The sequence below is a fragment of the Mollisia scopiformis genome (genome assembly GCF_001500285.1).
Source record: "Mollisia scopiformis unplaced genomic scaffold LY89scaffold_16, whole genome shotgun sequence".
In the NCBI taxonomy this organism is placed as follows: domain Eukaryota; kingdom Fungi; phylum Ascomycota; class Leotiomycetes; order Helotiales; family Mollisiaceae; genus Mollisia; species Mollisia scopiformis.
This window is the reverse complement of record NW_017263596.1, coordinates 783,079-795,917: the sequence shown is the minus strand read 5'-3', so window position 1 is coordinate 795,917 and position 12,839 is coordinate 783,079. Positions and strand designations below refer to the sequence as shown.

Sequence of the window (12,839 nt, the reverse complement as noted above, 5' to 3'; positions counted from 1 at the left end):
ATGAGACGAAACATCAGCTAGTCTTCAGGGTCAAGCGCCTCATCTCGACCCCAAATCTTGTGAATCCCAAGGCGCAATCATCTTCCAGACTATAGACACTATGGTAAACAACTGAAGAAGTATGTGGCGCAGCGCAAATGACACTCACTCATCTCAATCCTTCTCAAGCCGCAATATCCAAAAGACGAAAACTCCGGTATACAGAAAACGAGCGTGAAATGAAAACGTGGGATGGGAATGCTAATGTTGCAGATTGCGGGGAAGCACGCATCGACCTCGCAGGATGGAGGAACTGTAGTCAAGTAACTGCGAAAGCTGGGATGATCCATGAGTTGAAGTATATTGCGGGGAAGCTCAGATCCCTCCTCAAGAGACTATCGAGCATTCGCAGAAGCAAGGATCTAAAGTCTGGAGAAGCTAGCATCAATGAAGGAGGCCAAATCCGTCTTTATCTCAAAACGAATCAAGCATGATGACCATGGCCGCAAATGAAACCAGCTGTCGAGTGGAGTGGAGTAAGTTTTGGGGACCTAAACCTTAACCCAATCTCAGAGACTGGAACACGAACGAACACCAAATGAAGATCGTGGGGATGTCCTCACTTCGCATCGTGATAGAAACCAACACACCCAAAAACGCGACAACTAGCTAGCTCATCCACATCAAGAAAGCGAGCTCCTCAAAGCCATCCATCCCTCAACCCCAACGAATGAAAATGTAAAATCATCCAGATCAAGACCAAAAAAATATACCCCACGGCAATGACCTTGCACAGAACTTCATAACCCTGAGATAAACAGCTTCGCAGATTAGAAACATTTCAAAGTTGCGGGGAGCATGGAAATTCCTTCTGGCCAAACTGTAGAAATCATGCTGTAAAAGGGAGACATGAAATACCTAGCAGCCGATAAACTGGACCAACCTAAACTCTAATTTAGTCTCAGAGGATGCAAACCGGGACCTCGATCGTGGCAAAGGGCAACAGCTGGGGTGGGGGTAGGGAGTTCATGTATTACAGCTTCTTTGTTTTTTTACGGGATGAATTGATTCATTCCAAGGACTAGGCGGTGGTAAAGAAACTTGACAACACGAAAACATGGGATGGTGGGAAGGTTTAGCATCTACGACTCAAATTATATACATCTATGTACCCTATTGCGGGGAAAGCCAACATTATCTAGAATACCACATGCGAGTGTGGGAGGGGGAGGTGGATGCGAAATCTAGAGATCTGAAATTTTCACACACAAAGCGCAGGATTGCTGTGTGGGGGAAACACTCCGAACCCTCCTCCAAGCCGTAGAAATATTACCCACAACCATTCAAGGACACGGGCACAGGTGGGTGGCGTGGGAATTAATCTACGATAAGCTCGTTGTGATATCCAGACTCTTAAGAGTTGTGGTAAGGAATATCATGAGAATGGTGGAGAGTGTGGATCATGGAATAGATGGACTGTAGACTGCGGGGATTTAATGGGACGAAGATCAAATTGTGGGGAAGCTTTTCATCCTATCTCCATCTCATCTCCAATTCAATCCAATTCACAGCAGGGATAGAAATGGGACGAAAAACTCATCCTTCACATCTCACTTCGACGAGATATAGACCAGACAGATTTGAGCATGTGTGTAGATTGGTTAATCCAATATCCATCCAGCCCCTCTCATCCAACCCAGCTATAACAGCTAAATATAGTTTTCCCCTTCCTTTCCCTTCCCATTCCCTTCCACATTCAAATATCCACAAAAACCCAATAAATACCAGCTAAACTTAACTAAAACAGACGGCAGAGAACAAAAAAGAAAAGAAGCAACCAGCTCGGAAAATACTAAATAACCCGCCCACTGTGCTTCCTTCTCTCTTCTCTTCTCGAGGAGAAAACTATCAATCTTGGTATCGTATCGTAGCTTCAACATCATTACCTCGTAACCTAGAAAACGAAAACATCGCAAGCAAAACTCCTTCCCATATCACTCACACGCACACGTCAGCACCCGACCGATTAATTTCTAAGAACACTCTTCCGTTGTGAAGGTCGCACCGCACCATTCTTCCTCACTCTCGATGACTGCCTGAAGACCGGCAACAGATGTTCCCGCGAAGTGTAGGGCGGTTGCTCGAATTTGTAGGAGAGCAGTTCGTGGCGCTCTGAGCGCTGTTGCCAGATTTGGAGCATGGATGTTTCGCTTTCCTCGTCTTCGGAGTCCTTTGATCTTGGTAGTTTAGGTGATTTGGGCGGTGGTGATGAAGAAATGTGGTGATTCTCAAGCGCTTTGACGAGTTCTGTGTGTGGAGAATATGGTGCGTGGGAGTCGAGCGTGAGTGATGAGCTTGCAGTCGTGGTAGGATTTTGCGAATATTCCTCCTCGTGATGAACATCGGACTCGTAATCAATCATCACACATTCATCCGCATCCCTAAAGAAACCCCTCGTATCCAAAAATCCACTGCCGTCGCCGAAACTACCATCCTCTTCTCCCTCATCTGAGGGGAATAAAACCCAGTCTTTGTATCCCGTGCCGTGACATGGGTCTCCGGTGGGAGAGGAGAAGAATCCGCTGTCGGCGAAAGACGTCGTGGTATTCGTGTTAGGAGTGAGATTAAAATCATCGCGATATGGTGTTGACGGTGTTTTTGGAGTTTGGAGATTGTCGCCTTGGACGGGTTGAGAAGATTGGGTGGTGGCCATGGTGAGAGCGAGGACTAGGCAGCGAGGTCAGTAAAATGAGGAGCTGTCGGGGCGGGAGTCTTGCTTACCTTTCTCGAAAATCGAGTCCTGAAATCGTGAAGTGGAATTGTGTGCGAAAGCGAAGACAATTTGTAGAAAGAGAAGATGATTGAGGAAGAGGGAGAGAAATTGGTTGGTGGCAGTGAGGAAGAAATAGAATTGAGAGTCGGAGGGGTTTGGGCGAGGGAAGATGAGCGACGCAGACTCGGTTGGCGAGAGAGGAAAAAACGTGAGTTGAGAGAGTCGACACGCGAAAGAGGAGGGACGAGAGACGAGACGAGAGAGTGCGTGCGTGCAGTAAGATGGGAGAAGAGAGAGTGCGGGAACACCTACCGCAGCTGCGCACCACTGCCCTCTGACAGGACAGGACAGGACAGCACAGGACAGCACAGGACCCCACGTTGTGAAGGACTTACCACTCACTCCTCCTTCCACACCGAAGAGCTTAATCGGTACCCCAAGTAAAAAGGTATATCAGACCAGACCAGACCAGACCAACCCATTATGACAATGATGGCACTACACACATCATCATAATCGAGTTCCGCCATCACATCGACTTCGAGATCCCTCCTCCCTTGGTGGTGCTGGCCGTCCTAGAGGGGATGGGCATTTCGCTTGGCACGCCTTTCTGCCCTCCTCACGGGCAGAGTGAAGTGTGGGAGCAGGGATGAGCCAATGAGGGGTCGTGGATTGCATCATTTGTGGGCCCCATCCTTCGAAAGCGTGCAGCGACGGTCATTGGCTGACCCGAGGTGCATCAAAAGATGTCCAGAGGTCGAAGCCGAAGCCGGAATCAGGCAGAGAAGACGGGGAACAAAAGGGAGTTGTGTCGAGGGACGCGAGAGAGCAGAAGGAGAGCTCTTCGTCCAGCATCGGGAGCACGAAGCAGCGTCCGGCAAGAGACTGAGAAGGAGAGTGCGAAAAAGGCTCGCCCTTATATGAACCTGCCCATCCTTCCGTCGCCCCAGACAGTTTTCCGTGTGAGAGTGGAGATTATGCAACAAGGAGAGAAAGTTACAGGGGTACAAGGCCACACCAGAGACACTAACAACAGCCCGAGCAAGGGCGCTATTAGTGTCTCAATCCCTGTAGCCTCCCTTGGAACATGTTCCCTACTGTACCGCCCGCCACCGGTGATGTGAGATGTGAAAGAGGGTGCACTGATTCGACTGGGTGATGATGAGTGGCCGGCGATGGAGGCCTTGACCGCGGATCGCCTGACAGCATAAGAAATCATGGCGCAGTTGCAGTTGCCGTGGCGGACTTGCAGTTCTTCAAGGTGGATGCGGTGGATGTGATGGTGGGATGGTCGGGTCGAGCGAGGATGTGCGTTGCTGGTGTGAGACGGCTTCTTCTTCAGGCAGAAGCAGAGGATCGCGAGTTCGGAGGGAGGGAAAGGAAAAAAAAAGGGAAGGCGAAAGGAGAGCCAGCAAAAAGGAGAGGCGTCAGCAATAATAATGGCCAGCAAGACCAACACACATGGATTGGGACTGGGACTGGGACTGGGACTGGGACTTGAGTTGCATTAAATGCATCAGATGCATCAAAACGACTCTCTCATCCGTCAAACCGCCCCCGTGCGACGCTCACTCTTCCCCCAAAAAGCAGCCCGAGATTCAGCAGCAACGGCGACTGGTCCACCTTGCGCGAGATTCAGCCCCCATCCCAAACTCTCTCATGCAGCCGAGTACGTTGTATGCCGTATGCCGTTCAAATCCTTTCGATGCTGATGTGCAGACCAAGACGAGGGAAGGATTCCTGGTGTTTATGACTCCCAGCAAATCAATATCAGAAGGAGACGCACCTTTCATTGCATTCCATTCCATTCCTGTATTCTGCCGGGAAATATGCACCGAACGGCATGGTGACACGTCGGGAAAGAGAAAAGAGAGGAGAGGAGAGCGAGCCTGTTTGCTCGAGACATCACACATATCATGATTTGATTCCTCGCCGCATGCAGTACTGTAGCAACATTCCGTATCCGCTTGGGATGCCATGTCGGTCTGTCATGCATTGAGCCGCTCAAGGCTCCCTGCTCTGTTCCGTTGGTTGGTGTGCAGTCCAGGAAAAGAAACACGAGAATGGGTGATTTGATGACGCTAGTCTAGTACCGCACGTGATGCACACTTACTCGCAACATTTCTCGCTTCGTCATTTTCTCATCCTTCGACTCTCAAACTTCGGTCTTCTCATCTATCATCTTGACACTCTTTCATTATCTGTGCTTGAGATTCTCCTCAAATACATACATGTTGAACGATCTGGATAGGTGTAGTAATAACCATCTTCGTTTCCTCTTCTTTCAAATTCCGTTTTCGTCCACAGCCCAGCATTCACGTCTGACCCATGGAGAATCAATCTTCATACGAGATGTCCCCTCACTTTTCTAAATGCGGAGATCACAAGAGTCTTAGTTTTTATCTGTTCTTCTTTTCAGATTTCATCACACACTGTCTTCTTTGCATAATTATACAAGAAGCTACGAAGATACGAACGAATGTCTTCGGCTGGGGATCATCGGCCCAAGGAAAAAATGAACCCCGCACTCTATATTTGCTGTGCAATGTCACCCGCGAGTTTTCCCGAAACACTTTGTTTGGGAAAGATGAGATGAAAATTAAAAGTACTGGTATTTTCATATTTTGAGTTAAACAACAATGTATAAATCTCAGCCGTTTCTTCTTATCTATTTTGTGCAAGCTATTGTGCGTTTCAACCTTTTGTCTTTCGTGTATTATATTAGCCAACTCAAAATGCATTCCATCCTTTCACTTCCCTTCATATTCTCAATCCTCATCACTCTCGCTCCAGCAGACCCAACACCATGTCTCTGCACCACCTACTCTCAAATCGCTCCCGCCGTCGCATCCTGTACATCCATCATCCTCCGCAATATCACCGCCCCCAGCGCCTCCAGCATCAACCTCTCAAAACTCAAAGAAAACACCACCATAACATTCTCCGGCATCACAACCTTCGAATTCACAAACTCCTCTTCCTTCACCCCCATCTCCATCGGCGGCAAAAATATAACCATCACTGCTGAACCAGATGCTGTCATCGACGGCGCAGGACAATTATACTGGGACGGTCTCGGTTCCAATGGTGGCGTACCAAAGTACCCCTCTCTCCCCTCTCCCCCCCCCCCCCCCCCCCCCCCCCCCCCCCCCCCCCCCATTTCCTCTTCCTAACAAAAAAAAACGTAAAGACCAAACCATTTCCTCACCCTCAAACTCCACAACTCCACCCTCGCCTCCCTCACAATCCACAACTGGCCCGCACACCTAATATCCATCACCTCCTCCACAAACCTCACGCTCTCCAACCTAACCCTCGACAACTCCGCCGGCGACGCGTCGAATAACCGCTCGAATGGTCTGCCCGCTGCCCATAATTCGGACGGTATCGATATCAGCTCCAGTTCCGATCTCCTAATCAAGGATATCAGAGTCTGGAACCAGGATGATTGCGTGGCTATCACCAGCGGTGATCGGATTGTGGTCGAGAATGTGCACTGTGTCGGGAGTCACGGCCTCAGTATCGGGTCTGTGGGTGGGAAGGCTGATAATAACGTGACCGATATCCTGGTACACTCCTCTCTTCCTTCTTGATTGAGATTTTTAATTGACAAATAGCTAGTTTAAGGATAGTACATTAATCAATGGAACCAACGGAGCGAGGATTAAAACGAATTTCAACGCAACGGGATGGGTGGCTAATGTCACGTATGAGAATTTGTGGTTGGAGGGGATAAGGACGTATGGGATTGATGTGCAGCAGGATTATTTGAATGGGGGCCCGACGGGGAGGCCGAGTAGTGGGGTGGTGGTCGAGGGGGTGGTGTTTAGGAATGTGAGCGGAAGTATGAGCGGTAGTGGTGGGATGGGGGTTTATGTGCTTTGTGGTGAGTTTTTGGATTTTCTTTTGCTTGGAGGGAGCGAGAGATGATAGTGGGGATTTGGATCTCTGTGGATATAAAGCTGCTTGGTTGAGTTTAGTGGCTAATTTTGATATTTAGGTGATGGAAGTTGTAATAATGTGACGTTTGAGGATGTACGTATTACGGGAGCGGCGAAGGAGAGTAGTTGTAATTATCCTGTTGGTGGGTGTCCAACATAAATTGGCTCTCTTCTTCTCTGTATATATCTTCCAATTCTTGTACATATAACACCACAAGGACTCCATCAAAATGCAAAGCAAACCCATACACCAATCTAAGAAAGTAACGCTAAACGCAGCAAATCGTCCTCTTTCCCCCAAAATCTCGTCTCTTTCCATAACCTCACAACTCCCCACCACACTCCCCAACCCCATAAACATCACAAAGACACTTCTCTTCCTCCGGACAACTGCATCTCATTAGCCACCCTTCACACACACTAAGAACTCCAAGTCCCCCCTCCCGGTAATCACAAAAAGAGAAGAAGGTACCCACAAAACAGCCTCCTTCCCAAACCACAAATGCCAAGTCCACTCCAGCAACCTCCCACTCTGCCGACTCCCCAACTCCGTCTGCACCAACCAATCCCTCAACGCCTCCCACTATCAACCACACCAAACATCAGCCCACCCCTCCCTCTCCTCTCCTCTCTCCTCTAGGGGGGAACAACAACTAACTCACCTCAGCTAAACTCCTCCTCCTCACAGCCTCCCGAGAGACGGCGAACTGCGCACAGCACGGCGCTGCGATTTTCTCTGGGATTTTTTGTCTGTTTCCGTTTTTGTCGAGCCAGAAATTATGTAACTATTCCCCCTTCACATCAGCCCCTCCCTCTCCTTCTCACCACAACCAAAAAAAAAAGAGAGAGGAAAGAAAGGGAAAGATACGAACCAAAGTACTAATCTGCACCTCCCTCGTCGCAGTCCCCATCTCCTCCAGCGGCACCACATCCCCACTGAGTTCAATCACGTTCTCGCACCCCGGCAAGCAGCGCGGAGACACATACCCATCTCTGAGGACGGTGAGCGGGTTCAGGTGGCGCAGTTCGAAGGACGAGGAGAAGGGTTGGTGCCAGGCTTGGGAGTGGTCGTGGTGGAAGAACATGAGGGAGGGGAGGGTGTGGTAGTGGGTCGTGAGGAAGGTTAGGTAGGGCATTGCTTCGTTGCCTTTGTTGAGGGGGACGGTGAGTTGGGATGGGGAGGAGCGGGAATTTTGGGGAAGAAGGGAGGGGGTTAGAGAGGTGTTGTAGATGTAGGTGTCCCAGTGGGTGGACTCTATGAGGGAGGGCGTGAGCCAGGTTAGGTTTGAGGAGGCGGTTGTGGCGAGGATGAGGGCTTTTGAGAGGTGTGGGTGGGGATTGATGGGTTTTTTGCTGGATGAGGAGGGATAGAATATTAATCGTAAGAGAGCTGTTACGAAGAGGGCGGAGAGGAGGGGTTTAGAGATGAAAAGCAAGAGACGCCGTGTTCGGTGGGATGTTAGAGCCATTTTGATCCTCCCTATTCTTTCCCTTGAGTATTGAGAAGACAGAAGTGCAGGTGTTGGGATGAATGATCAGATGAAAAAAAAGATAGGAGGAAAGGATATATATCTTCAGAAATGGTCTCCAGTGGATGATGGCGAATAAGCTGAAACGGAAAGGGGAAGGGGCAAGATATGGTGAAACATGCCTCAGGTCGCGTCTGTGCGGCCGCTGCCGCGGGAGCTGGGAATGCCCTCATTTCGCGAGATTGGGATTTGAGGTTTCCGGTATGGATGTGTGATCGCAATAGACGCATGAGGATCTGGTTTTCTAATAGTTACATTAATTCGAGGCTTGATAGGCGACGAGGAGATAGATCTGTTCATCACGTGACTTAATGAATTCACATTGAAATCCGAGCCTTTTGAGCAAGCACAGAATATTTGTCTCTCGCTTGAGTATGGGGGTCCATTGAAGCTCTGGAAATCGATTCATTAGAAGTAAAACTGTAGAGATAAAGGGCCTACGGCTTCGAGTTCTTGTCTTGCTTAGATCAATCACACCCAGCGGGAGGCGAGGACTTTGTAAGTTGTCCAGAAGGAATTTTCTCACTGACCCAACACAGACCTCTCTTGACTTGGGGCACATCCTGTCTTATTTTGGTGTCCTTCTTTCACACACCGCCAAATCCTCGTAAGTCAACGTCTATTCGAATAGGTCTCGATAGGGTGTGAAGTCACCCCAATATGCTCGCTAAGTGGTTTCACTTGTTCGTCCCCTTCTGAAAGCCATTTCCGACTTAGCCCTGCACAATCCACAAAAGATTCTGTTCCATCACAATGAGATCTATCTCGATCACGGTTCATCGTCCTGACTGTATGTGGTTAGGATCTGGAATGCTGGTTGATAAGCAGAAGCATCACTCACCTTGTTCCCAAAAATGGAAAAGTTGGAAAGCTCCAATAGTCATTCTCGCCTTCACCTAACACTCGGGCTTCTAGAGGACCCAGATCTTTTGGGTCCAATTGCTGTGGATATCGAAGCTCGGCTTCCGCTTCCTCTCTCGTTACAACGCCGCCGAGTGACAGTCTTGGTCTGGGGTTGAGAGGTTTACCCCAGTGTCCGATCCATGCGTTTTGATTGAATGGAACTATGGGATGCGGAAACGGCTTTTTCCTGCCTCCAAAGCTTTGGTAAGTCAAAGTGTCTCCGAGCAGGTCTCCAAGGTCGGCACGGAGTGTCTTGAGGAAGGGTGAGAGAAGATCAAACTTCATAACATATTTTGATGATGTTTGACGGCTGTGCGCAATTCTTTCGATGAATGGATAATTGAAGTGTATGTCGAATTTGGCCTGCTGGGCAGCAAACTTTTCAAGCCGCTCTGAAATAAGTGCTATGTTACTTTCAGAGGGATAGAAGCTCTTCAGGATACCAAGTGAAATGCGACCATCGTGAGCCATATGCCCTTTCTGTGGGTGCCTATCACGCACGATCCTGATAGGTGCACTCGATTGAGGGCTGCATCTCAACGAGAGTGAGCATCGTCGCATTCGGAAGCTCATGATCGAATTCAAGTTATTCACTGATGTGTGTGTCGGACAACAGTCATGGTGTGGTGCTGATCAAGAAAATATTGAATGTAAGGTGATGTTGTTCGAATGTCTTATGTAGCTGGTGACATGCGACTAATATTGTGGCTTGCATGCAGCCCTTGCTTCAATTATTTCCAACATCTACGCGTCAATTCACATGCGTTTACATGTGATCTGAATACTTACCTACAATATGGCACAGTTTTCATGAAGTAACGACCTCTTGCGTTCAACGAGATTATACGATCTTCAACCTGCCAGATTCATCCAGTACCTCCCAAGCTTCTTCAGTATTCATTCCAACATCTTCCAAAGCCTCTCCTTCCATCCACCCTTGCACAAAAGCACTTCCCTTGAACGTATAACTCCCATCTTCATTCTCCCCCAACAAAACTGGTACACTACACTTACTCAAAATACCCAGCCTCTGTCCTGGCTTCGCATTTTCAGGCGCAAGGCCCATCAATCCATTCTCGGTAATGATCAAAGCTCTTCCTCTCGTGACGATTCGGAAGACATCAGCAGAGGTATTCCGCATCCTATGTTTGCATTCATCTTCTTTCACACACACTGGCCGAAAACTAACGTTCTCATTTTCTTCCTCTCTGAGAGATCCAGAAGTTGGTTTTATTTCGACAGACCACACCCCAGTCACGTCGCCTGCTAGCATGGACCAGAATTTCTCCATGAACGGCATATTCAATCCCGGTGCCTGGTTTTCTTCTTCAGTGAGCAAAGCATTAGCTGCTATGCTCATCCATTTGCCTATAGACTTGCCGGTGTCGGAATCCTCTTGCAAATGGACAGATTTGACGGAATCGAGGATCAAGCCTGCTACTTCGAGGATAGAATTGTTGAAGGAGAATCTGGGCGTGAGGTTGGTGGGTCCACAAGTGTGGTATATGGAGCCAGAGATATCTTGTACGGCCCACATGTAGACGTTGGGGATGTGTTCTCGACGGACGAGACTGCTTGCTTTTGACGGGGTACTCCAATCTGCAGACCAAGTTGGCATGTCTAGACCAGAATTGCTGTTCTCTGCTGCGCAAATGATATCGAGACTTCTAGTCTTTTCTGCCACTGCAGTTGCAAACTCTTGATAAGTTTGAGACAAAGATGTCAAATAGTCCAATTTGAAGTCAAGCCCCTCTATATCCTGCGCTAGATTCAAGAGAGCAAAAACTTTATCGTGCGGCGCAGTGCTTTCGAAGTCTCGACCAAGAATCAAAGCATCGAGAATCCCAGGCGAGTTCTCTTTGAGTTTTGAGAAATTAGTCTGTCCCAACCAATGGTCTGCATTCCTGGAGCGTAGATGACGAAAGTAAAAGAGCTTCCGAACAAACCAGATGTCTTGGTCTGAGACCGACTTCAACAACGGATCCGCAGCCATCATTCGAGCTGGCATTGTGCGATCGCGGTGCAGAATGTCTAAGAGATGATATGCCGCCATGTCTAATTGACTCCAAGCTGCTTTCTTCTTACCACAGTATACGGAAGGAAGATTCGCGACTGCGAGTTCTTGAATGACCCAGATTCGTCGAAAGTATGGTCTGAGGAACAAACGATACAGAGCTGCAAGTCGTTGGGGTAGATCAGGAATCGGTGTGATTTTCCACTCATCGTCTTCTTTGACTGTGTATGGACCCCAATTGCCATTATCATCCGGCTGCAGCTTTGGACTTTTCAACTCATCGAGAAAGTCTATTGCCGTGTCGCTCGCTTCATCACCTTCTCCAATCCAAGAGAGGACAACATCTGCTGCCTCGTAAATCTCTAGCATCCTTGGTATCTGACGGTTGCGCTCAGGGATGTTGTTCTGATCGATACATATTGCATCAATCCATATATTGCTTTTGTTCACCTTGTCACGAAGTTCCCGGAGACATCGATCGAGGTTCTTTCTGATCATGAAGGTCTGCCCATTGAGGAGTATAGGACATGTTGGTTCTTCCTCACTTGAGCCCCAAGTATATGACAAGCAGTGATACGCGACATCGTCGTGCATGACTGAGTATGCTAGTGCAGCTCGTAAAGGGTCGTCATAGTTCTCTGCTTTCCAGAGTACGACGAGGCGAAACTCGTCTGCCACATAGTCTAGTGGCAGATATTGGTGAGGCGGCGGAGGATCAACCCATCCCTTCTGCATCTGCAGGGGGCAAGGATGATGTTTCGTCTCCTTTGGCTGCCTCGTATGGCTCCAATCTTTGGCCGTTCGAGGAAACGGTCGCGGTAATTCTCCTTTGTCCCATAACTCGGCCATGACTTCGCTGAGATCAACAACTTTCTCTGCGTGCTTGATCATTGTGTCCATCCATTCTTGGTTCCAGTATCGAGATTTCTCTTCTGAATCTTGATGGTTTATGCATACATCTCGAAACCATAATCGCTGGGGAACGTCTCTTGATCTGATATGAGCGAGGAATTCGCAGATGTTCCTGGTCACGTGCTTGGATTTGCCATCGATGGAGATTCCAAGCCACGAAATGGGATTACCTCTTGTGTTGATAATATATGTATAAGGCTTGCACTTTTCGAGTGGCTCTATAGACATGGAGCATTTGAGAAGAGTGTCAGGTGCAGCAGGCTCGAGCGTCAAGAATCGCATCTCCTGTGTCGTGATGTCGAGCTGCGTATATTCGAGAGGCTGCATTTCCTCTTCTTCCTCGCTTTCAGACCGCTCTGCTGGGATATCCTCTTCGAGCGAGCCATTTTCGGGTGTATTTTGTGGATCAATTTGCTGTTCAGGCATGGCTTTAACGATTGAATCCAGCAAGCTGTAAAGATCGTCTGAAATCAAAATGCAGTACAAAGCTGCACAAGTAGTATCATTTGCCACGCAAACAACATAAACACGACATATTTGGAGGATTGGCTCTCAAAATAATAGAGAAAGGTGTCAGACAATGGGGTAGGTTTGGTGGTGATGCGATTTAGGCATCGAAATACAGATTGCCATGGAAGTGGATGCTGCGCCGCAAGGATGCACACTAACGCAGACCATTTTGGGAGCCGCGCTTAAGCATGCAGGCAGGCAATTTAAATGACTCCCAGTAGATCAAAACATGATCGAGTTTCTCATGAGAAAAGGCCCTTGCAAAGGAGTTGATTGAA

The 12,839-nt window shown here is 48.4% G+C and overlaps 6 protein-coding genes across 6 annotated transcripts; 2 read left to right on the top strand and 4 right to left on the bottom strand.

Annotated features, from left to right (window-relative positions):
• Nucleotides 1–1,888: 1,888 nt before the first annotated feature.
• Nucleotides 1,889–3,122, bottom strand: LY89DRAFT_124993 (uncharacterized protein). The gene is made up of 2 exons (XM_018205191.1): nt 2,761–3,122; nt 1,889–2,706 (listed from the first exon to the last, which is right to left on the bottom strand). The coding sequence occupies exon 2, from the start codon at nt 2,690–2,692 to the stop codon at nt 2,006–2,008; it is 687 nt and encodes a 228-aa protein (XP_018069283.1). The 5' UTR covers nt 2,693–2,706; nt 2,761–3,122; the 3' UTR covers nt 1,889–2,005.
• Nucleotides 3,123–4,908: 1,786 nt separating this feature from the next.
• LY89DRAFT_686524 (uncharacterized protein) lies at nt 4,909–5,620 on the top strand. Its single transcript, XM_018215307.1, has one exon. It carries the CDS (start codon nt 5,081–5,083, stop codon nt 5,378–5,380), a length of 300 nt encoding a protein of 99 aa, XP_018069282.1. The 5' UTR covers nt 4,909–5,080; the 3' UTR covers nt 5,381–5,620.
• Nucleotides 5,488–6,853, top strand: LY89DRAFT_671324 (glycoside hydrolase; the record flags this gene model as incomplete). The annotated part of the gene is made up of 4 exons (XM_018213210.1): nt 5,488–5,852; nt 5,943–6,321; nt 6,374–6,638; nt 6,753–6,853. The coding sequence occupies 4 exons, from the start codon at nt 5,488–5,490 to the stop codon at nt 6,851–6,853; spliced, it is 1,110 nt and encodes a 369-aa protein (XP_018069281.1).
• LY89DRAFT_686522 (uncharacterized protein) lies at nt 6,832–8,313 on the bottom strand. The gene is made up of 4 exons (XM_018215306.1): nt 7,566–8,313; nt 7,356–7,478; nt 7,170–7,276; nt 6,832–7,083 (listed from the first exon to the last, which is right to left on the bottom strand). Exons 1-4 carry the CDS (start codon nt 8,160–8,162, stop codon nt 7,017–7,019), a joined length of 894 nt encoding a protein of 297 aa, XP_018069280.1. The 5' UTR covers nt 8,163–8,313; the 3' UTR covers nt 6,832–7,016.
• Nucleotides 8,314–8,615: 302 nt separating this feature from the next.
• On the bottom strand, nt 8,616–9,772 carry LY89DRAFT_686520 (uncharacterized protein). Its single transcript, XM_018215305.1, has 2 exons — nt 9,064–9,772; nt 8,616–9,010 (listed from the first exon to the last, which is right to left on the bottom strand). Exons 1-2 carry the CDS (start codon nt 9,696–9,698, stop codon nt 8,992–8,994), a joined length of 654 nt encoding a protein of 217 aa, XP_018069279.1. The 5' UTR covers nt 9,699–9,772; the 3' UTR covers nt 8,616–8,991.
• A 57-nt stretch (nt 9,773–9,829) lies between these two features.
• LY89DRAFT_686519 (HET-domain-containing protein) lies at nt 9,830–12,640 on the bottom strand. Its single transcript, XM_018215304.1, has one exon. It carries the CDS (start codon nt 12,475–12,477, stop codon nt 9,967–9,969), a length of 2,511 nt encoding a protein of 836 aa, XP_018069278.1. The 5' UTR covers nt 12,478–12,640; the 3' UTR covers nt 9,830–9,966.
• Between the last annotated feature and the right edge of the window lie 199 nt (nt 12,641–12,839).